We start from the raw sequence: 24,251 nt of genomic DNA, 5'->3' as shown, positions 1-24,251 counted from the left end.
GCTTGAGCCCAGGAGTTTGAGGTTGCTGTGAGCTAGGCTGACGCCATGGCACTCTAGCCTGGGCAACAGAGTGAGACTCTGTCTCAAAAAAAAAAGTTCTTTGTAAAGATACTGAATCAGTCTTTCAGATAAATTTTAGATATTTTCTCCAACTTTTATTTGTCTTTTACTTATATGATGTTTATTTGTGGTATGTTAATATAGCAACATTTAAAAATATTTTATACTAAAATATAGCAATCTCTTACTTGAGGATTTTTCTTCATCACTGTGCTTTACATGCCCTTCTTATGGTTATCTACTGAAATCTAAAGTGCATAGATCCTATGTTCCAGTGATGCCACTCTGAGGAATCTCTTCAACAGAAATAACAGGACTAGGGAACAGTAGATAGGCAGGCAGGTAGAAGTGATCAGAGAGGGGAAATTTATTGAATTAGGGGCTGGAAATTATGAGACTTGTTACTTGGTAGAATTGGAACTTCAGGCAGTGTCAGAGAGGAAAGTGTAAGAGAACACGTGTCAGGGACCAAGACCTTGTGGAGAAACAAACAGAATCAGGAAGGAGAATTCCAGAACATTTATGTTCTTCCCCCTGCAAATGTGAAGAAGCACACACTGCTTGGGCTTGTATTCAGCTTTTTAAAATCCAATAGAAATTATACAGTATGAAGAATCTAACTTTAGTAAATACCCAATTATTTTAATACCATTTATTGAATACTTCTCCCATTTCCTATTCATTTTAAATGCTGCAATCATTATGGCACATTTCTACATAGAGTAGTGTTACCATATTTGTTTTTGAGAGCTTAAAGATCTTTCCACTCATCATGATTCATTCATTAAACAGACACTTACAGAGCCATCTACTGCATATGTTGTTACAGGCAATGAGGATGCAAGAGCAAACAAATCAAAGCTACTATACAGCAGTGGCTCATGATTTGGCAAAATGTGCTCCACTTCTTAGCAAAAGTTTATACTTCCTGGTAACCAACTCTGTCAAGGCTGCCAGAGCAAGTTGGAGTCTGGGCACCCACATTTCTGGTCACTTTGCTAGAGTGTCTTAGGGACAGAATCACAGTGGTGATGAACAGGTAGACTATGGAAGACCAAAAACACCTGGAATCACCTCCTGCTTGTATAGGCGCTCACCCATAATGATAAGGATTCTTGGAAGACACTGGAAGAGGTGACCCTCAGGCAGAGAGATATGCAGAAATGTGCCAAGGGGAGGCAAATTTGGCTCCTGGGTCTGAGCTGCCTATTCCAGAAAGAGCCCCAAAAGTAGACAAAGATTGAGCACAGGAAAGTACACTCAGAATTGGAGAAAAATACAGGCCAAAGCTCAGGAATGAGAAAGAACACCTCACACCGGGAGAAGAGCACATAGACTGTAGTAACACATTGCGGGGCCTGGAATCGAGGGGTGGGAGGGCCGTGGAAGACAGGATATGGCTGGGGAGGATAACAGGTAACTGAGCATCAGTAACTTTCAGATTTTTAGCTTGAGGATTGGGTAGATGGTGATTCTATTACTTTGATGCAGGCAAAGAATGGAAAAGAGAGAATAGCAACATTTAGTAATTCTTTATGGAAACAGGATTCCATAAGATAATCAATCATTCCTTATTCTGCTTCCATTCCAATTTTTTTATGTACTCCTTGACCTATTATTTTTTACAAAGCACATCATGTTATGTCCGCTCCTTGTACAGCCAGCACCAGACATAAGTCCTCAATGATGTATTTCGGCTACACGCTCATATGCCAGGGATCACTTTTGTGAAATCTATGTTCCTTCAAGTTCCTATTAAATTCAAGTTCAAGTTAAATTCCTCTTCAATGTTGAGGTTTGCCGAATAGATTTCACCTCCCTAAAAGCTTGCTTTTCTTTTTTATTTATTCTTGACTGAGGTGGGGGGAGCTTCCCAAGGTCATGTTTCTGAGGCATAGGGCAAGGGCTTCTAAAATCCCTCATTCTTATTTTTTTCTAGTTTGACTTTTATTCACAATAAATCAGAACATATAGACTTGGATCTATTGACATAGCTGATCCACTGGACCTACTTAGGAGCCAGAAGAATATGCTCTGCTACAAGTTAGGAGGTCTTAGGGTTTTATTTTCCTTGCAACCCATTTTTATTTTCAAGTTAGTGCACCCCTCTTTCATTTGATTTCCTCATTCTATTCTCTTGATGGCACCAACTTGTTAGTCCAGGTTTTGAGCGTGTGTATGTGTGTGTGTGTGTGTGTGTGTGTGTGTGTGTGTGAGAGAGAGAGAGAGAGAGAGTTTAATTCTGATCGCTTTGTCAAAACATTGGATCATTCCGCTTGAAGAAAAAACGTTGATTGTTGAAGAAGGATTGCATTAGAATTCATATCAAAGGAGCTGTGAATTCACATTCCTCAGAGAATTCCTCTGTAACTCTTGATGGATTATATGTGACTCACCAGTAGCAGTTTTGTCAAGTTTGCTACATAATTACTATGCTGGAGGAGTGAGAAGCACTGCTTAATTGTCACTTAGGAGAAGGAGCCAGTTCAGTCAGCGATATATGTCATTAAAAGATTGTTGATGAAAGTGAAATAGCTCATACTTGTACTACATAGTTATCATTTTTCACTTACTACTTTTCAATATTGTATTCTTTTCCTATGAATGAACTAGAAGAAGCATAGATGGACACATCTATAATAAATTAGCCATTTTCCCAAATAAATATAGTATTATTTCTGCGAAGTCCTGGAGGTTTGATGGAGCTCAGTACTTAAAGGGATACAACACTTTTGGAAGTTGCTGTTCCAAAACGGGCACTTAATTTACTCTCTGTAGCATTTGATGGGATGGACTAGTCTTGATACTCTGTATTTCCTCAGCCTGCTCTCTCCTGCTTTTGTTCCTGGCTGCTCAGTCTGCCCTTTCCACATCTTCTATCCCCTCTGCCACCACTGAGACTTGGTGCTCACCAGCGTTCAGACTTTGTTCTCTTCTTTTCTTATGCCATGAGGCCTCCCTTTGAAATCTATGTTCTCAGGCTTTTCCTAATGCTCGAACAATTCACAAATCTCTATTTTGTCAACTCTCTCATCCTTGGGCTCTATATCTATATGCCAAGAGCCTATTAGATATCATTACCCGGAAATTCACTTGATTTTTGTATTAATATATTAATCTTGTCTTCTTCAACCTTGCTATAATTGTTTATTATTTAATAGTTCTAGGAGTATTTTTATTGATTGTTCTGGATTTTATACATAGACAATCAGTTATCTGTGAACAAAGACAGTTTTATTTCTTTCTTCCCAATCAATATACTTAATTCTTTTTCTTGCTTTATCAAATTAGCTAGGACTTCCAGTACAATGTTGAAAGGGAGTGGTGAAAGGAGATATCCTTGCTTTGTTCCTGATCTCAGTGGTAAAACTTCTAGTTTCTCACCATATAAGTATGATTAGCTGTAGGTTTTTTTATATATATTATTTATCAAGTTGAGGAAGTTCCCCTGTATTCCTAGTTTACTGAGAAGTTGGATTTTGTGGGGTTATTTTTTGTTTGTTTTGTTTTATTTTATCATGAATGGGTGCTGGATTTTGTCAAATGCTTTTTCTGTATTTATTGATCATGTGATTTTTCTTCTTTAGCTTGTTGATGGAATGGACTACGTTAACTGAATGTTGAACCAGCCTTGCATACCTGCATACTTTTACTCTTCACTATAAACTATAATATTTTAAATTAGAATTTACCCTACAGGTGTTCAGAACAAATTGCTAAATGGAAGAGTTCCTCATTCTTTTAACATTTTTTTTGTATTGAAAAGTATAATTATTTTAGCCTAAATATTTTCTCAGACACTACCATCACTGCATTTTTGCCTCCATTTCTATTATCCTTTTTAGGATAAATGTTAATATAAAAAAGAAACTCATTAGATTTATGATTCTTTTGAATGTTTTGCAAATTTAGATGCTACAAAAGTAAAGGCCTTTTTAATTTATTCTATTTTAGTACAAAACAGTAATTTGTCCAATGAAACATAGAAACTCAAATAAAAGATTCTTCACATAAGTTTAGATATGCCATTTGAGCTCTCGATATTTATTTTGTCCAGTTCCTTCTTTGCTTTTAGAGAGATAAAATTCAATGCCTTCCTGTTTGCAAACCTTTTAAAAATAATCATAATTCACTAAAAGTTTCAAAACCAAAGTTTCTTGACACTCAATGAATTAAATAATTTAGTTATAGATTTCCAACTAAATTTGAACAAAATTCTACCAAAATTTAAAGGACTAACTTTCAATAAAAGCTCTATATCCTTATAGGACATTTGGATTGATTTACCAAATGGTTTTTCAAGGGTGTAAGCATGTCAAAAATCCCATCAACAAACATTTAGCAAAGAGGCCCTGCGTGCTGCACGCGTATGCACATGTGTGAGTGCACGTGTGTGCATTGGAAATACAGAGGATGAAATGTGCTTGATGTGACCACGTTAGGCTGTTTGCCTTCTTCCCAGAATCTATATTCTGGTTAACACCAGTGGCTTAAACAGTCTGTTTTTCCCTGACAAATCATCCAAACTCTGGAATAATAGGATAATGACATTTTTCTAAAAATAAAGTCATGCTCCAGAAAAGAAGAAAATTGATCTGTTTGGTTTTCTTTCCATTTTGGAGCTTGGTTGATTTATGGTCTTCTCAAGTACTTTTCAAAATAAGTACAATACGATCACTTTTCAGATCTCTGTAGGTATTTATGTATCAAAATAAATGATAAATATAAGTTCCTAAAAGAAAAACTGACATCCTAACTACCTATTATAGTAGTTATATTACCCTGTTATAATAAAGTACTACTTAATAAACTGTTGATAACTACCCTGCTATTCATTTTATAAGAACAGAAATTAATCTTAAGTCCCTGTTATGGTATAAACACAACATGATAAAGAGCAAAGTAGGTAATGTCCTTGCTGTGATTTTTATGGTACCTCATACTGGTTCAGGAACATGTGAAGTTGCTGTACACTGATTCTTAGATCAGTCTCATTGAACTCATAAGGAATATTCCACCCCAGGGGTCCAAATTTCCGTCTCTCTTGTACCAAAGCATGAAAGAAACAGAGGCCATAAAGCAATTTCTTAAATTCCTCCTGTAATGAGAAGAAATGGTGCCACATCATTATTTTTCCCCTAACACTGCATTATATTTACCATATTTTAAAGTGAAAATAACTAAATTCTTTTTGTTTATAAATAGCACAGGGATAGATTCATCCCAAAGTATAACTAAAACAGAATTAAGTATATTTCTATAGGCTCTTCAGGCAAAAATACACCGATCGGCATACACATTCAGTTGGCACACATAGCTGTGTACACCAGGTTTTTAGGAAGCATCATCTAATTTAACGTTACCTTACAAATTAGACCACTATGCACAAATTTCGAAAAAGACAATTTGAATCAATTAGCTCTAAAATCCAAAAGGAGAATATAAAATAATCAAAATAGAGCTTGAGAGAGGATTTGTGAAGCAATTTCCTTGGAGAGAGCAGCTGCTGTGCTGGGAGTCCCCTTCCTGCACCCTCAAGGGAGAAGAGTGTGTAAGATCTACCTTCGTGGTTCAAGGCAGTGCAAAGGAATTAATGGGGCCATTCAGAGAGTTGACACATGTTCCCTGCAGCTGAAGCAGGGTGGAAAAGTTCAAAACTTATGCCTAAAAAAGCAGACCAGTCGATGGCTGCAGGGAGAAGAATGAAAGGGCAATCGCCACATCCTCCAAGGTGGGCCCATTAGTGGGAATCCCAAAGAGCAGAAGGGGAGTGTGGGCTAGACATGGCAGCCAGGGTCATTTTCAAGGTGTCCTGTTCAAGACGACTACTGCCAGGGGCTGAGGCAACCCCAACCATAAGAGTCTGTATGAAGGGAATGCTGGAGAACCTGAAGGCAAGGGGAGCAGCCACCTAAAGGAGAGGCAATGCTGAGAGTGACAGGGTCACAGCCAGAGGAGTCCAGCAGGGTAGGCTAAGGAGAACCCATGAAAGAGCTCACAAGAGAAAAAGTGAGGGTCATCTTCAACCCTGGCCAAGTCCAGAAAGTGACAAGCAATACCAGGCCAGAACAGGACTCCCTGCCCCTCCACCCCTCATCCTTGCACATGGTCCGAACTGAGTGGGCAATGTCAGCAGCTGTCAAGTGCAGGAGAAATTACAAAAAGAAAGATGTCAACTCCATCTTCTTCCTCTGATGGCATGAAGCTCACCGACTATATGCCCTAGGTGAGATACTGGGGAGTGAAACCTAAATTTTGAGTAAAAGTTCAAGTAATGATTAATTAATTATACTTCCTGATTTCTGAATCAAGGCTAGCTTTGCAATTTAAAGTAACTATGAGGCATTTTATTACTTATCAGTAAACAGAAAAGTCATAGAGGTGCCCAAAGATTTATCCAAGAGCTGAGGAAAAGTTTTTCTGGTGGAATAAATATGAAAGGGAGAATGGGAAACAAAACAAAAGTGATACAAATTTAATCACAGACATAGGAGAATTAAAGTTAAACATGCTGGGCTAATTCTGGAACTATTTTAGATATATATTAGATAACTGAGAAAATCAGTAAATGTGTTGATATTGTTGGAAGCCAGGTTTCTCATAAAAGAACGGACATACAAATATGGAATGAGGAAAAGAAAGAAAGAACCCTGAGAAGACAACTGAAATTGGAGGTATTGGTATGAATTCATCACTCTAAAAATATATATATGAGTACATATGTGTATATGTACTAGTTTGTGTGTAGGTGTATGTGTGGACACATATTTGCATATTTGTATATGTGTGTGTACTTGTACATATTTCCAAGTGCTCTCTACTGAAAGGGTCAAGAACCAAAGGTGATGCAGGAGCTCATCTAACACCCAGAAAGTGATCTCTAATACTACTCTCCATTAAATGAAACAGGGCTCTTCAGAGAAATGGCTGGTTCAAGGACTGAGGCAAGATAGGTACAAGATGAGCCTGGAACATCTTATGCCAGAAAGTAAGAGGTGCTAATAATAATAATAATAGAGTTTTTAAAAAAGATAGGACCTATAACAAGTACAGAGGAACCAGTTTGAAGGAGCTCCCATTGACCAAATCTGGAAGAATTTGAGCACTGAAAGCCTTCAGGATAATAATTAATTGTAAACTATTAGAGAAAAAACCTCAAGAATTCATAAGTCCATATCAATTAATAGATTAACAAATGGGGGAGAAGGGAGAGACGTTGCTGACAGTAGAGTGCCAAGTGTCCATGCAGAGGGAGTGCTGGCGTTGGGAGATAATCATTTTGCAATCATCCCAGGAATACCTGGATCAGACAAGAATCATCAATAGATACTGAATCTGGATGGGGGTGGATTTTGATGAGGAACAGGAAACTTGCATGGTCCTAAAATACCTCCCTACAGACTAGTTGTTAGTTGCAAGGGGAAAACAGTTATTATACAGTGAAGATATCAGTGAACACCTTATCCAGGTGACCAAAATTAGTATCATCATATCACCAGTGAGGGACAAATGGGCATCACGTGCCTCCAGATGTGCTCTTGGAGGACATACACCTATGCAGCATTTTGGCTAAGAATAAATAACCTGAATCTCATCATGAGAAAATATCAAACACAAAATGAGAAATATCCCATCTAAAAAAACCAGGAGGAGATGAGTTTTTCAGAGAAGTCGATGTTATAAAAGACAAAGAAAGGCTGGGGAAATGTTCCAGGTTAAAGGAGGCAAAAGAGACATGACAACTAAATGTAATGCCAAACCCGGGGCCAATGCTATCACGGACAGGGAAAATGGTCTGAAGGACACAATGGATATTACCACACAACTGATGATATTGGAACACAAGCAGTATAGATTAGATAAAATAGCATATCCTTGTTACATTTACTAAAAATAGTAACTATACCAGGATAACATAATATCCCTACCCCTATTCTTAGGAAACAGGCACCAACGTACTTACAGATAAAGGGATACGATACATCTAACTCGCCTGCAACTGGATTGTGCGTAGAGAAAGAGAGGGATGGGGGGACAGGGAGCAGGAGGGGGACGCAAATAAAACTGATGGGATAAAATATCATCCTAATATTAGGAAGTGATTGTGGATAAAGGGTATGGGGTGTTGCTTGTACTATTTCTATGCTTACAACTTTTCTATAAATTTAAAATTATTTCCAAATAAAAAGTTAAAACAGAAAAATTATGACGTGCTGCTTTGGCATTTAATGAGATTTTGGTTTGGGTTTGGACTGTGTCTCATAAATGCCTAGACCTCTAACATATGTGACTACTGCTGGAGAGACCTTTTGATCTAGAAGAAAGGGAGGGTTGAGTTAAATTTTGCAAAGGGGCTCTGTCCAGCCTCTCATATGCAGAAATGCCCTCACCATCTCTCTGGGAGTAATCTGCTTTCTCTGGGCCTAATCAATGCAAAAGCAGCCTTAGGATAACGTTTGACTTAGTTTTAAATATAGGCACTTTTTTTTTTAGTACCCAACACTTTTGTTTAATGAAAGTACTTCTTTATTTTTAATGTTTTCTTTTGATATGCACTTTAAATATATTCAGACTTCAAGAGTGTGAGCTTTTTAATGGCGAAAACTTACTAAGGTTCATAACCCCTCTTAAAAAGAAATTCTTCCATTTTTAATTATGGTAAAACACTGTGAAACAATTTTAGGTCACAGACATTCACACACAGAATTCTAATCATGAAAGCAGTGGGTGGTTTCCCTGCTTGCTTGGTGATGCTAAAAAAGACCCTTATGAGTCCCATCAATCAAGGAGTAAAATCATTTTGGCTCTCATTATAGTTATATGGAGGAAATATTTTTATGATTTAATTTAGAGATATGGCTCCAAACAGCACAGGGCTCAGTTAATATCCTGAAACAAGATTCTCCAACCTTGCAGATTTGTACTGGGAATGGCTTACAGCTGACTTTCCAAATAGAAAGCTCCATTATTAATGACGCCCCATAAGATCTCAGCTGAGCAGGAATGAGGCTGGTGGTAAAATTAAAATAAAATATTAATAAAATTTGACTTCAGCACAGTCAATAATCAGTTATCAAAACCAACTGCGCTGCAGTGCAAGAGGCCTATTTAATTTGCAGTTTTGCTCAGCGCACACGTCCGTGATCACCGGGGGCCACTTGAACCGCTTTACAGGGCTGAGGTAACAAGACGGAGCCATTACTAACAGGCTTTTTGCAGCTGCCAAAGAACTCGGGGTCAGAGATCGGGTCCATGAGGTACGAGCGGATGATATTGGCCCGTAAACCTTTCGGTGCTTCATTGGTCATCTTCACTCCATTCTGCAGGACTGACACAGGGAAATTTGGGGATGGGTAACTTGTCAGCCAAATGCGGAAATCAGGATGTGTTGATTCTGGGCTTAACTCCTGTAAGAAAATAAATGAGATAAAAAAGGGTAAATAAAACCCAGAGAAAATCTCCGGAGCATACACACAAGGGCTGGAGTGGGGAGGAAGCATTTCTACAATGCAGAGATGTAATTGTCACAATTTTCAGCAAAAGCCTTAAAATCTGATTCTGCCCCTAAAACGACATGCTTCACTGAGAAGTCTCAGAGTGTTGTCATTCTCCCCCAAAAAAAATTAATTCATAAGACTATACACTTTACAAAGATGTTATATAATTCAGAGTTGGCCAAAATAACTGACATTCTAAAAACTCTTGGATCTGCAGTGATGTTGCTAAAATATTTACAGAAATAATTCTCTGTCCCAGAGCTAGATTAAGACTAATCTATTCTTCTTGCCATAGCCAAGTTGTGAAAATAAGCAAAGCACTCAGATAAGTCAATATTAAACCAAGCAGGGATTTTTAAAAAAGTATTTTAAAGGGTGAGAAAAAGTTGAGTATCTTGAAGCATCAAAACTTACCACTGTTAGCTATACTTGCTCAAGGAGATAGGCCTGGACTACAGAAGGTAATAGGACTGTCATTCAGCACTGTCACAGGCTGCACGGAGCCCAGGAATAATTACCACGGGCCCTCCTCCCTTCCTGTAGAATCCCACTGCCCACTGCTATTTCTCCCAATTGTCCATGTCAGTGCTGTCTATGTTTCTTTAAATTGAAAATGTTTATCAGCAAAAAAATTTTTGAGCATTCCTACAGTGAAGGAGTGGGGGTAAGTTAGGAAGGATGCATAGGTGTGTACATTCTTTAATGACAATATGGTGGGTGAAAGCACCATTTTTTTCTCCTACCTGCTGCCCTCTATGTCTAGTGACGTAAGCAACATGATTAATGGGCCACTGAGCCAAGTCCCAACTACCCACTGGGGACAGCTTTTCTTTCTCATATGACTCTGTGATGGGTGTATATGATACAATTCACCAGGTCATGAGAATGGCCTAGAGACAGAAGAACTGTAAGGAGACAGGCACAAATATAAAAACTCTAATATAAGGCCTAAAGTATGAAGAGATGTTGGTAAGGAAAATAAAAGAAAGAACAGTTTTTCAGGCAGAAATAATGTCTGTGATGATGGCCTATATTCTTGAGAAAGCGTGCTGTACCAATGAAAAGTGCAAGAAGTTCAAATGCCTGGAGCATGGAAGTCAGGATGGGAAGTGGCCAGAGAAACTTGAGAGGTAGGCAAGGGTCAGATCATGAAGGGTGTCACCAGTCATGTTGGGGGTTTGAATTTTGTCTTGCATGCAATGGGAGGTCATTGAAGGGTTTTCAGCAATAAAGCAATAGATTCATTATCTAATTCAATAAATATTTACTGATTGTCTCCAATGGGCCACACTATTCAAGGTACTGGAGACAAGGCAGAGAATATAACAGATTAAGACAAAGTCACTGTCTTCATGGAGCTTACGTGGGAGATACAGGCAAAACAAAGCAGTGATAAAGAAAAGAGCAAAACAATCATCCCTTGAAGTCTCTGTTGAATGGCTGGACGGTACAAGTTCTATCATTACCGTGGTTATGACAGAGCTTGAGGGACTCTGAGAAGAGAGCTGGAAGGGGGCTAGAGTCATGGGTAATTCAGAGGATACGTTTTCCCGTGTTTACTGAAATCTAGTGCCAGGTTTTCTGTTTACTCAGTGGAGCTACGTGGAGTTTTTTTCCTGGAATTTCTGCTCACCAAATTAGGGAAGCTCCATGACCCTCTGCAAGGAGGGTGGGAGCAGCACCCTTGGGGTTTCAGACGGATCCTCTGTGGCGGTAACTCGCCAAGTGGATGAGAAGTGAGTTAAAGAAAAGGTACATTCCAAAGCCCTTTCAGAGTGGTCACATGAATTTCACCTTCAACAGTCTCCTTTGCTGCTTTTGGTCCACTGCTGTAAAAAGTAAACTGGTTTGTGTCTATCCTGCGGTTTACTCTCATCCTTGAGCCTGCTGCTCTGGATTAAGGATAGTTCCACCTCACTGGATGAGCCCTTGCCCCTTTTAAGAGGGATTTGCCACAGCCTGACTGTGTGCCCCTCCTTAGTTCCTTCAGATACAGTTCTCAACGTGAGCCCATCTCTCCTGCAATCCAGCCACGCCACTAACCCGCAACCCTCCAAATTAGAGGACAGGAGTGGCGTCACTTAGATGTTAACATATATTTCACTAATTAAGTAGGGAATACAATCTAGTAAATATAAACTTGCATTTTTACCTCACAAACTTTCTCAAGGGTTGGCATCCAAGAGGTGGCAAGGTGACAGTTCTGAAGAACAACCCATGTTCCTTCCTTGACAGCTTTTTCTAACATCTTCATTGCAATGGGCCCTTGGCCTTGACCGAGAGATAAAGAGCTAAGTTTTGATCCCCCATACCCCTGTGTACAAGAATAGTAAAGATGTTATTTTAAATCACATTTTTAGAAGAATCGATATTGTTATTACAAGAAATATTAACATTAACTATATTAAAATTTAATTACATAGGATCCCTCAAAGGTCCAAACATACACAGCCCTAAAAAACTCCTATTGACTAAGAATCCTACAAAAGCTTAGATAAAAAGCAGTCAATTCATGTAGAAAACAATTATGGCAATAAATGAGAAAATCTGTAGAATCTTTGTTTGTTGATGTAAGCGAGAGAAAAAAATTAAGACTTTTAACATAAGGAGGAGATGAAGGGGATTGACTGTCTTGCAACTCCTAAAAGCCCAAAGCTGAAAGGAAAACTATGAATAGAGAGAAGAACCTGTCCGATTTCCTCCAGATCTTTGAATATTTTAATTAATTTGGCTACTGCATAAAATTAAGAGAATTAAAAAATTGGCCGCTAATTCCCATGTAAATTTCTTTAAAGGATTCTGTGGGGATGTTTTCCTGGAATTCAGTTCTATTTTATTATATCCTGATTCATCTGTGGCTTTTGGTTCTCCTTCTTTCTAGGGTAGATGTCACCAGACTGCCTCCCTGGAAGAGGACTTGGGTGATGGCAGCAGTGGAACAGTAGGGTCTCAGGCCCTAGGGTCACTAGCAGGTAGAAGCAGCAGAAAACAAAACAGAGCTAGATACTACTGTTTCTGGAAAAAGTGGAGCTAGCAAGTGAAGACAATGCACTGAGCAGGACCCACACAGGGGCCAGAGAGTAAGCACATTGCATAACGTGGGGAGGGACATAAAGAGGAATCAGGAAGGGTTCAAAGGGTTATCAGGGTTGTGTCAATTTGGAAAGGTGAGTCTCACATAAAATTAATACTTTGAGACACCTCCACCACTTCCACTTTAGTCCTACCCAGCACTGCTCTTCCCGGACTTTCAACAGCCTCTCTAACTGACGGCCTGCTTCCATTTTGTGCCACTCAAAGCAATTCTCCACACTTCAACTAGGGTGAGCGTTATCAAATATAGGTTGGGTCATGTCACTATGTTGCTTAAAACCCTCCTCCATCTTCTCATCTTACTCAAAGTTCTTAAAGCAGCCTACAAAGACCCTGCATGATCTGGTCCCTCACACATCTCAGCCCTCATCTCCTCCAGTCACCATGAGCATGTTCTAACACTTCTTTAACAAATAGTAAGTGCTATGTCAGACAATCAATCCTCCAGCATATAAGAGCTACACTTATGCAAAAATATATAACTTATAACTATATTTTACTAACTTAAAATATAGTTACTCAAAGATCTGGAGGAAATAGGACAAATTCATCTGTCTATTCATAGTTTTCTGTCCAGCTTTGTATTTTTAGAAGTTTCTACAAGACAGCTGATCCCTTTCATCTTTTCCTTATATTAAAAGACTTCTTAATTTTTTTATTCCTTTTATCAACTGTTTTGGCCTAGCAAAGAGTACTTTAGCCTATTAGCTAGGTGTCCTTTGAGAAGCTACTTAACTTCTCCAAGCTTTAGTGTCCATATCTATAAAATGGAGATACCACCATTTACCTCATAGGATTGCTGTAAAAATTAAAAGAGAAAATGTATATAACAAGGTCTGGCAGAATTAACAGTATAATTAAGCACTCCATAAAAGTGGTGGTGGTGGTTTTAGAAATATCAGTAGTATTACCCCAAAATGTTATTTAAAAAAAATTTTTTTTTTACTCCCTCAAGTATGGAAGAGAGTAAAATGTTATTTTAATTATACCAAAAGGGGTGATAATCAACTCAGAAATGCCTAATCTGTTTATTACTATTTTCTTGTTCTAGACTGTATGATATAAGAACACACATGGTGAATTCATTTGAATAATGTTTAAAGCCTAGGAATGTAAATAGTAGAACATATTCTAAAATCTGGTAAAGAGAGTGTAATGTATAATTGTTCTGGAAAGTCAAAGAAGGCCCCTCTTTGGAGACTGAAAGAGGGGCAGGATCAGAAAAGGTTCATCCTGGGGTCATTGTCCAGGCTTGAATTTACTAAATAAATTAAAACCCAAGCTCATACACTGGTGCAAATGATGACGCCTTCTCCTCAATAAATGAAAAGCAAATGCCCCTTAAATCCAAATTCCGGTTTTATAATTTGGAGAAGGAGCTATTTTTAATGTCAGCTGCCATGTAAGTATCATGTTCTTAGGACTTTGGAACATCTGGACCACCAAGATTTTCAAGGGCTTAGTAACAAATTTTTACCTTTTCCTCACTCCTTAAGACTTCAATTGCAAGCAAATATTTCTGTAAAAAAATAGTATCAGATAACTTCATCTGTTGTAAAGTACCTGGTCATCAGCAAATTTGAGAAGGGCAGCCATGGGATCCGCTCCAGGAGAGAGCACAAAAATCAGTGGCGCACAGCAGTTACTGTCTCCAAATGCTTTGGATAAATCAAAGGGGGGTGGTTCAATGAATATACGCCCCAATTTGTTGGTTATAAACTCTTGCACCATTGGAATAACCTAGAAAGGGACAAGAATATATTTGAAAGAATGTTCAAAATCTGCCTAAAACCTTAAAAAGTTGAGATTCAAAAATATTTTTGAAAAAAGGGCTCTAGTTATATTTCTTTAGGTGTTTATTAGTGGTGGAGAGTCAAAGGCATCACTGTTTATGTAAATGCCTTTTAGATAGAAAAAATTGCAAATTACTTAAATAATAAAAGGTGGGCAGTAATTGACATCAGAATTCAAAGGCTTTTTTCTTCCTTGGAATGAATATTCAAGACATAGCAGATGAAGAAGATAAGAAACCTGAACTCTTAAGTTTTAAACCACTGATTATGTTCCAAAATTCCACAACTCAAATGTAGAAATTTCAGTGTAAGTTATACAAACTTTCCCATACTATCAAGAAAGAATTGATGTAGTAGGGGATAAAAGAAGAAAAGGAAAAGCTCTGTGAAAGAGAAACAAACCATACACTCAGGAAATAGAATTTCTGATAGCATGCCTGAGAATTTTCTGGGAGCCTGTTTAAGAATGACCAGAACTCTGTGGCTTGGTGTCCCTGCTACTCGATCCTTTTAAGGCATTGATGTGGGAGTGGATATCGCATAAATCAGCATTAGAGACACATCATTCCTTCTTTCCGATGAAAGGTCTACACCCGGCATCCTTGGGCGATGGCGCCAGCTATTCATGACCCAGGTGCAACCCCAACGAATGATGAAAGTAGGTTTAACAAACCAGTATCCCTGTATGTAGTTTGACAGATTGTGCAAACATTTCTCCTTCTAACTATATAAACTCCTCCTCCTCCAACAGTCTTTGTTTTTGCCTGCTCTTTCTTCTTTCCTCTGGCTCCCTCATTAAGGAGCTCAAAAAAACTTTGAAACGTGCTCAGCCTCAATTTGCCTTGTCAGTATAAAAGTAGTTGGATATGGAGAGAGAAAAGCATAATAGCAAAAAGATGTGTAGATTTGAAGAAAGAAAAGGAGAAGAGAAAATTAAGTGAGACACAAGTGCATTCTTCTTTCCTATGTTATTTTCTCCTGTGCCTTGCTCCTAGATTTACTTGTGATTTTCACATTGAGACTTTTTTTAATAGGTGAAAACATAGATATCAATTGATCTTTCTCCAGGAAAATAAGAGAGTTAAGTTTTATGCTGAGTAAATTAATTCACAACATTGTTTAGATTTCTGCCACACTTAATGAAGGAGTCAAAACATTTGTTTGATGTCTCTGAGGCACGGATATGTGAGCCAGCTGGCAATGTCTCCCGCCCGACTTTGTAAGAATTGCTGACACACACTTGAAAAGTGAAGTTGAAAAGGAGCCCCTGCATTTGACTAATATAGCACTCGACCCCTTGAAAGCATTTTTAGGCTTTCTTTGCTCCGAATTTTCTGCTTTGAATACAAGACAACCAAGCTGAATTAGCAACACCATGTTAATGTATTCAAATACTAAATTAACTTATATTCATGAGTGCATTATTAAAATTTGGTATATGTATACAATGGACTATTACTCAATTATAAGAAACGACCGTGATCTAGCACCTCTTATACTTTCCTGGATTGAACTTGAGCCTATTATCCAAAGTGAGGTATCACAAGATCGGAAGAATGGGATCCACTTGTACTCGCCATCAGACTGGCACTAACTGATGAACACTATGGTGCTCACTTGGCAGTAATATTCTCCAGGGATTAGGGCGATGGGGGGGTAAACTCACAACTTAAGGACACGGTGAGCATTGTAGAGGAGAAGGGCATGCCTCTAACCCTTGCTTGGGTGAGGCAAAGACATAAAATGTAACCAAAATGTTTGTACCCTCATAATACCCTGAAATAAAAATAAAAAAAGAAAAAAAATACTAAATTAACTTATTTTAAATGGCTCCTTTAGAGTAAAAATTATATATCTTTTATTTTATCCACTTGCCATGACTGAAATTTATATTCACTTTGGCAATAAATAGCTACAAATGTACATGTAGACAACATTATGAACAAAATTTGTTGATTATTGCTATGGTTTGAGTTTGTCCCCACCCAAACTCATCTTGAAATTTAATCTCCAAAAAGGCAGTGTTAGGAGGTGGGGCCCAATGGAAGGTGTTGGGGTCACGGCGAGGGGGTGGGGGCAGACCCTTTATGAATGGCTTAGTGCCCTTCTTGTGGTAGCAAGTTTTTGCTCTTGTGAGACTGGATTAGTTCTCAGAGGAATGTACCCACAGGAATGGGTTGTTAAAAAGTCAGAGTGTCCCTTGGGTTTTGCCCCTTCCTATGTATCCGCTTCCCCTTTGACCTTTCACTACGTTGTGATGTAGCACAAAAGCCCTCACCAGAAGCCAAGCAGATGCTGGCACCATGCTTCTTGTACTTTCCAGCCTGCAGAACCATGAGCTAAATGAATCTTTTTTCTTTATAAATTATCCACCCTCTTATAGCAACACAAAACAGACTAAGATAATTATCTAACTTCAATTTGTCTCTTAAGTATTAACTACCAAATATACTCTTTCTCCTGCTCTGAAATATATACATATGCACAAAAATTTAAGTAATAAATACTCGCTCTCCATTTCTTAATCTCGAACTCTTGTAAATTAATTAATCCCCCTTCACAGAACATTGCGAAGACTACCTTAAAGTTTAAGATAAAAATCCTAGTAGGAAAGAGACTATCAAAACTTACCAACTTTAGAAGGGAACAAGGGATATTTCAGGAAAAGAAGTAACGGAAAATATTTTTTGAAGCACTCAATGAATACCTGCTCATATATGAGGACAGAATTGTGTCAATACACAACACTTCAAATTATGCTGACAATTCCACCAGCCTGCCACTTTTCTCAACTTGAAGCAAACTGCAGGAATAATTTGCAGGTGCCAAGTATCTCAAAAAGATGGCCTCCTCTGGAAAAAGTTACAAGTATTTCTAAACTTCAATCGTATAGCCTATAAAACATCTATTTACACAAGATTTATTAGTAAAAATTATTGACACATCACAATGCCTTTAAAAAAGTATCAATCTTGGTGTGTGTGTGTGTGTGTGTGTGTGTGTGTGTGTGTGTGTGTGTGAGACTGAGGGTGTTAGGGTGGGGAGCTAAGAGCCAGTAAAGGAATATCTGGATCTAAATTAGTTTTTTGAATCCCTCCCAATATTTTTCTAGATTCATTCAAATATGGAAAAGGTATGGATGAGTAAGAAATAAGTGCCATGACGCAAGGATCTACCTAACAAGGTGACTCATGTATTGTCCCTGCACAACAAATATCCACTGAATAAGAAAAGGGATTAAAAACTCAGGATGCTTACTTTTGTGAGGATGGGATTCTAATTACAGAAATTCCAAATAAAAATCATAGAATAATAAATTCATCTATACTTAAAGTTTCATTGCTAGATAAGGTATTTCATGTTTCGGATATTTTGAATGGTAGCAGATGTCAAACTTCTTGCAGGAAAACTAAAAATATCCTAACTGCTGTCGCAGGCCTTGTCCCTGCCCCTCTCTTATTTTTTTCCTTTAGTTGGTCTTTCTTGCTAGATTAAAAAAACGCTAACATAAAAATGCCACTTTTTTCATAACCTCCTTCCTCCCAAGGCTAACATCACTAAATTATAGTTTTACAAACAAAATGAAAAGCACATAGATTTTAAGTGCATGGTTTTAGTTGTAGTAAGTTTGAGTTATATGTGGCCCTGCCTTTGTGAGTGGGTCAAGCTGGTGTCAGTCGCTGCGCACAGGCGCACGTGGCTGGCAGGGCGGAGTGATTCTTCTGTCTTAGCATTGGAGGATCAAGATGCTCACCTGAGAGTGAGCAGAGACAAACTGTAATGTTTCACTCTTAATGTTACAGCCGAACAAAACTTGTTTGCTCCGAAGACTAAACTGTAACTCCCAAGGTAAATGAAGCTGTGTTAGCCATCCAGTTTGCAAAGCAATAGCATTGGGCGTGCCTCTGCGATCTGATTATGCCAGTGTTAGTTCTGTAAAATGAAATCTGTCAGTAACAAAAATTACAGACTAATTTAGGCAACCATCTTCCCAATGGCAGGAGAGAAGTTTGTGGTCTTTTGTGTATGTTTTACTATTTATTACAAGTTCCAATAGGATTTATTTGAGGACAGAAAAACATATTAACTTATATTTGACAAGTTTCTTATTGAAAGCTGATTAATTTGCTGTTTATTTACAGTTCAGAAAGAGAGAACTGTGGCCAGAAGCTTTTCATTTTGTAAATAGACTCAGAACATTCCACATCTTATTATTTATCCATTTGATATGTTTCTTTTGTCAATAAAACACTATACACTATTGAATTCTAAAGGAAAGTACAAGCCCATCTCATTTTTCCTACTGGTGATTTAGTGAGAAACTTTTACATTTTTCGGAACTACAGCATTAAAGAACTTAGCATTTGTGGCTTCTTACCACTGAGTGGGGCTGGTTTTGGGGTGGGGGGCACTTGGGAGGGGGAAAGGAGATGTTCACATCAAAAAAATCGTGCTGACAAAGTCTGCTGGAAACTAGAGATCAATGAATTGCTGATTTTCCTGGTGGATATGCAGATTATCTCTTGACTTAGAGATGGCATAGAGTACTAGCTCAAATATTAGTCCCATATAGCTCCATTCCTTTCCTTGGTATGCTAATACCATTCTACTTTGGAAAACCAGTCTTTTAAAAGCATGATAGTCATATATCATTTTATCATATACAGATTCCAAAATCACCAATTCACCAATAGAAATTGTAGTACCTGGTAACAGTAAAATTAAAGGGTTTGAAGTTGCTAGATAATATAATAGCATATGAATAATTATTTTTACACTAAGGATATGGGTGTGAAGGTGTGCAGCTAACGATAGCTAGTTAATTGAATCACTTAAGATAAACTGAGGTTAGCTGCAATAGCAACCCATTTCCAAATTGCAGTGGCTAAACACAATGGAAGCTTACTTCTTATCCCTGCAGGCAACTAACTCTCCATGTTCTGGCTCAGCAATCAAGCCTGCTTGTGGCAACTCATGATTCCACAATTTTGATGGCAGAGAGAGCGCCTTGGAGAATCTCACACTGGCTGTTAAATGCTTCTGCCCTGACATTTCTGCTCACATGTTATTGGTCAAAGCAAGATCTGTGCGCACAACCCTCTCCACCTCCCAACTTCGAGTGTGCGCAGAAGGGGAGGAGAACCAGAAATATTGATGAGTAGCATTGTCCACACACTTGTCTATCTATCCAAGGAAAATGGAAAAATCCTAGAGGAAATTTGTAAATATACATGAAAAAATTAAAAGACAGAGTGCTAAATTATTAGGCAGAGTAGCTGAGAGAAGTATAAAGCCATATTTAATCTCCTTTGATGTAAAAACAGACAAAAAAGATATAAACCAAAAAACAAAAAATCCCCAAACACCTCAGCTTGAATATGTAACTCTCCACCTCCCTCAAATAGACTTTAAAAAGAGAATGCATGTGGAAAGTAAGATTTGATCTATTTGACAGTTTGATGTATTTTCAGATTAAAGTGTCAAATCTTTAAAAACATAAAACTCGGGAAGAGATATTTGCAGATGAAACTGCTGCAATTAGGAAATGGCTCATTAATCACTTTTAATTAAACTTAATATAAAACATGAATGGAAGCTTCTTTTTTTTCAGATATTGAGGGGGAAAGGTGTGGTACATGGAGAGCCATTTTATTATAGTATAATAGTCTTTATTTAGCTTAGAAAACAAAGTGGAAAACTGAAAATTTAATAAAAAATTTGACAGGAGAAAGCAAGAGTTTGAAGCACTTCATATTCTCCCATCTTTAATACTTGAAATGAAAACTTCTGAGGCTTCACACTAAAGTTTTAATGGAGATTCATTTTTTAAAAGCGGAGTGAGGATGTTTTATCAGGTTCATCATGAATGCTAAATAACTATAGTTACTTCCAGCACCTGAGAGCAGGGTAGCTTTCATGGGCCCTAGGCCCCTTCACCATAAAAAATACTTAAAATTATATTTTACAATTGTTGTGGTATAAAGACAAATATAATATACACTGGATTATATTCTTTTGATTTTAAAAGAAATTAAAACATTTTCATGGGCCCCTAAAATTATCGTGGGCCCCAGGCGCTGTGCCTACTGCAAGAATGGACTGCCAAGACCAGCAAGAATTACCCGTGTTCATTGAACAGACTACGGCTCACAGAGGAAAAGGTGCCTCTACTCCATGTTATCACTGATGTGCATACAAATTTTTAAAAAATTTATTGCTTTCATTATCTAAGTTCTGCTTTTATTTTGGGTGGGGATGGAGGTATTGTCTTCTAGTAATAACAAATGAAACTGTGAATACAGTAAGATTTGAAATATTTACATAAAACTTTTGAGTAGTAACAATGGAGGACTAGGATATTTTCTCAATTCCCCCCCCCCCCAAATATCTAATGTCTATATTTTTCAGAGTATTTTGACATCATTGTGGATATCGGTCAATACACTCAGGTGGATTTTTTTAATAGTATATAACACAAGGCCAAGCACAGTGGCTCACACCTGTAATCCCAGCACTTTGGGAGGCCAAGGTGGGAGGACCACATAAGCCCAGGAATTCAAGACCAGCCTGGGCAACGTAGTGGGATCCTGTCTCCATAAAAACATTAAAAAATTAGCCTGGCTTTGTGGCCTGCACCTGTAGCTCCAGCTACTTGGGAGGCTGAGGCAGGAGGATCACTTGAACCCAGGAGTTTGAGGTTGCAGTGAGTTATGATGGTACCACTGCCCTCCAGCCTGGGCAACAGAGTGAAACCCTGTCAAAAAGAAAAAGGAATATAATACCAATGAGGATATTGACGAGTATTGAAATATGCTGATGTAACAGGTCTGCTATTTGTTGGTTTTACAATTTATTATCTAAAAGTTAAAAGTAATAATATTGATATTTTCCTTTGTTGTCAACAACAACGAATGTCTTTAAAGTAATATTTCACTTGGTTTCCAAATTCCAACAAAGAGCTATATATAAGGACATTACTCGAATAGTCCAAAGATTCTAGTTTATCAGCTTGATGTTAACACCATTAACTAATTTCATGAAAGTGATAAGAATAAAAATGAGACTATAGCATGTAAAGGGAGTAGACTGTGAGTAATGGGAGCCATAAATTAAAAAGAATAATCACAAAACAAAACTCTAAAATATAATCTGATTGGTTACTAATTTGGAACGGTTTTAATAAATGTACAAGCTTTGGAAAAATGGCTGCATTAGAAGGAAATGGGGTTATTTCCTGCAGGTTTCTCCACTTCCCTATGATTACACAAGGAAGCACATGTTGGGCTGGACTGTGCAGAGAGGAGGGTCTCGAATCATTGAGCTGCTTTCAAAGCACACATTTACCTTGTCTGGCCTCAAGCAACGAATAATAAGCATCCTTTGAAACTCATTTGCTTTATCTTCCCATTCTTCAGGGAAAACTTCATGGTGTGGTTCCTAAAATGACAGTGTACATAATTCAGTATTATTTTGGAGATTATTTCCAGAAAGAACAGTATTTTGACTTATAAACCAATTTTTAGGGAAAACATATAACTAAATGAAATAAAAAATGCTTGTATAAATTTTATTAGTTAGTGTAAAGTCAGGACAAATTATGAAGTGAGTAATGAGAAGAAAATTTAAAACACCTTAAAGTTAAAAAAACTAGGACATGAACTAAGCAGGTTAATGTCAATTGAACACTAATTAAAAGACAAAAGAATAATCCCGACTATGAAAAAAGTAAATGTGCATATAGGACTGTTTTCCCATTATTTCTCCAAACATCTACCCACTTCTCTCGTCATCTACTTATAAAAATAATTATTTACTACAAAAGAAGTAGGAAGGGCATTGTACTGAAATTTATTAAGTGTTATGTCTTGTTTTGAACAATTTTTAAAATCTTTTTTTATATAGGGAAATTCAAAAATGTATATAAGTAAAGAAGAATCCAACAGAGAGAGATCTATTAAAAATGTACAACAAGAGAGGCATCAGTATCCTAGGGGGAGGGGTAAACCTTGAAAAATAGGGGCCATGTATACCTTTGAAACTTCAGGGAAAGCTATGTGGTATCCCGAATCAGAAATCTCTATGCTTCATCGTAGTGAATAAAATTTCGATTTTAAATTAGAATGAAGTACTCACAAAAACATATTTGTCTCTAGGAAACATTTTTATTACTAACAGGGAGAAATCCAAAGACATCCCTTCCAGATATCTGAATTCCTGTGAAGACACAATCTCACTATCGCATATAATACAAGTAGGTAACCAAATGAAATATAGATTAACCAAATAAAAAATGCTCATTTTTTTCTCTCCTCCTCTAACTTTCTCCAAACAGAGCTCTTGCATATTAAACCCATAGAAAACAAAAAGTCAAGAGAGTAGAAATGAAGGAATAGAAAAAATGAACTAGGAATTGGAAAAATATTAGCCCTTGTGCTAAAGAAAAGTTGAGGGAAAACAGCAATTGCTATATATATATCCCAGAAGGGAAACTATGAGTATTATGTTATGTGTCAATTATAACAGTGTCCAGTTAGCAAGACAAGGTCTCATGAAAATTGTTTCAGAACTATTGTACTAGCTTTTTCCTTTCCTCAAATGACAAAAATATTTATTAGCTTGTATCCTACATTCAAAAAATCAAAACAATGGCTCTTTTGTAAAATTTTAGCTCATCTACTATTAGGATTACCAAATCTAAATTGACAATGAATAAAAAGCTGGCACAGAAATTCAACAAGAATATTTTTAAGGACCATGCAGCTTTTTTGCACCTTAATAGATTTCAAGGGGTTTGAATAGAAGTTTGAATAGAACCATTGACTTAGGATGACATAAATCAAAACTTGCATTTTAACATCTGACCAGCTGTTTTAAGCTCATTTAAATCTTGCTTTTATGCAAAGATATCAAAGATAAATTATTTAATCTTATTTCCTCCATTTAAAAACTTTGGAATAAGTAAGAGTTAAAACATACCAAACTATCATAAACTTTTTTCCATCCATCCTTTAAGTGCATAAACTCCTTGCGAATGGTTTTGAAGGCAGGTAAATCATCTAATCGACATATTTCATCCCAAGATTTTTGAGGAAGCCATGTACAAGGGTTGGCATGAGGATTATCCAGTCCAATGCCACCGGTTAGCAGAAATCTCCATTCCATTTTATTAATCTTTGGAAAACAAGGCAGCATGAAAAGTCAGAAATGATTTCATCATAAACTAGTTAAGTTTACAACCATTTAAAAAGAGTTGATTGTGGATTTGCAAGTTTCATATATGGTCTCTATGAAATTCTATAGCTACTGATATAGCTCAATATTTATTCATAAGAAACCAATGTACCCATTATAACCAGTTTTCAAAATAGTTCCATTTTAAATACCTACTTTTTGATAATTTTCTTCCAGAATTACTAGTCTAACTGAATATATTCTATTTAATATGTTTTCCAAAATGATTACTTAGAGTCCTTTTGGCTCTAGAAATTGTAGAGACAGAAAGCCATCAATCTGCCATGTTTTCAATTATTTTCCATAAGATATAATGAGTTACTGCTTTAAGACTTTGGCAAAAAATGCAAAAATAAAGCCTTTACTTCTTCAGAATTCAACCAACACTTCACCATATGAAATCAGTAAATCTTAAACACATAAGTATGTATAAAATAGTGACTTGATAGAATACTTTTTCGTTTCTAAAGTGTTTTCTATATTTTAAATGAATAGATTTAAAAAATAGCAAAAATTTATGTAAGATATTAAGACCAAATGGTTAAATTTGACTAACTCACACAAGTTTTTAAAAACA

The 24,251-nt window shown here is 37.1% G+C and overlaps 1 protein-coding gene across 1 annotated transcript in view; it reads right to left on the bottom strand.

Moving 5' to 3' along the window:
* Window positions 1–24,251, bottom strand: part of DNAH7 (dynein, axonemal, heavy chain 7) — a 233,491-nt gene that overhangs the window by 24,965 nt on the left and 184,275 nt on the right. Inside the window, exons 48-53 of the mRNA XM_012641642.1 lie at window positions 23,420–23,614; window positions 21,788–21,880; window positions 14,214–14,390; window positions 11,710–11,871; window positions 9,267–9,467; window positions 4,997–5,158 (exon numbers count right to left, since the gene is read on the bottom strand). Coding sequence (XP_012497096.1) covers window positions 4,997–5,158; window positions 9,267–9,467; window positions 11,710–11,871; window positions 14,214–14,390; window positions 21,788–21,880; window positions 23,420–23,614 — 990 coding nt within the window. The remainder of the gene's footprint in view (window positions 1–4,996; window positions 5,159–9,266; window positions 9,468–11,709; window positions 11,872–14,213; window positions 14,391–21,787; window positions 21,881–23,419; window positions 23,615–24,251) is intronic.

Source organism: Propithecus coquereli, unplaced genomic scaffold, assembly GCF_000956105.1.
Source record: "Propithecus coquereli isolate 6110/MARCELLA unplaced genomic scaffold, Pcoq_1.0 Scaffold167, whole genome shotgun sequence".
Taxonomy (NCBI): Eukaryota; Metazoa; Chordata; class Mammalia; order Primates; family Indriidae; genus Propithecus; species Propithecus coquereli.
This window is presented reverse-complemented; position numbering and strand designations above follow the sequence as displayed.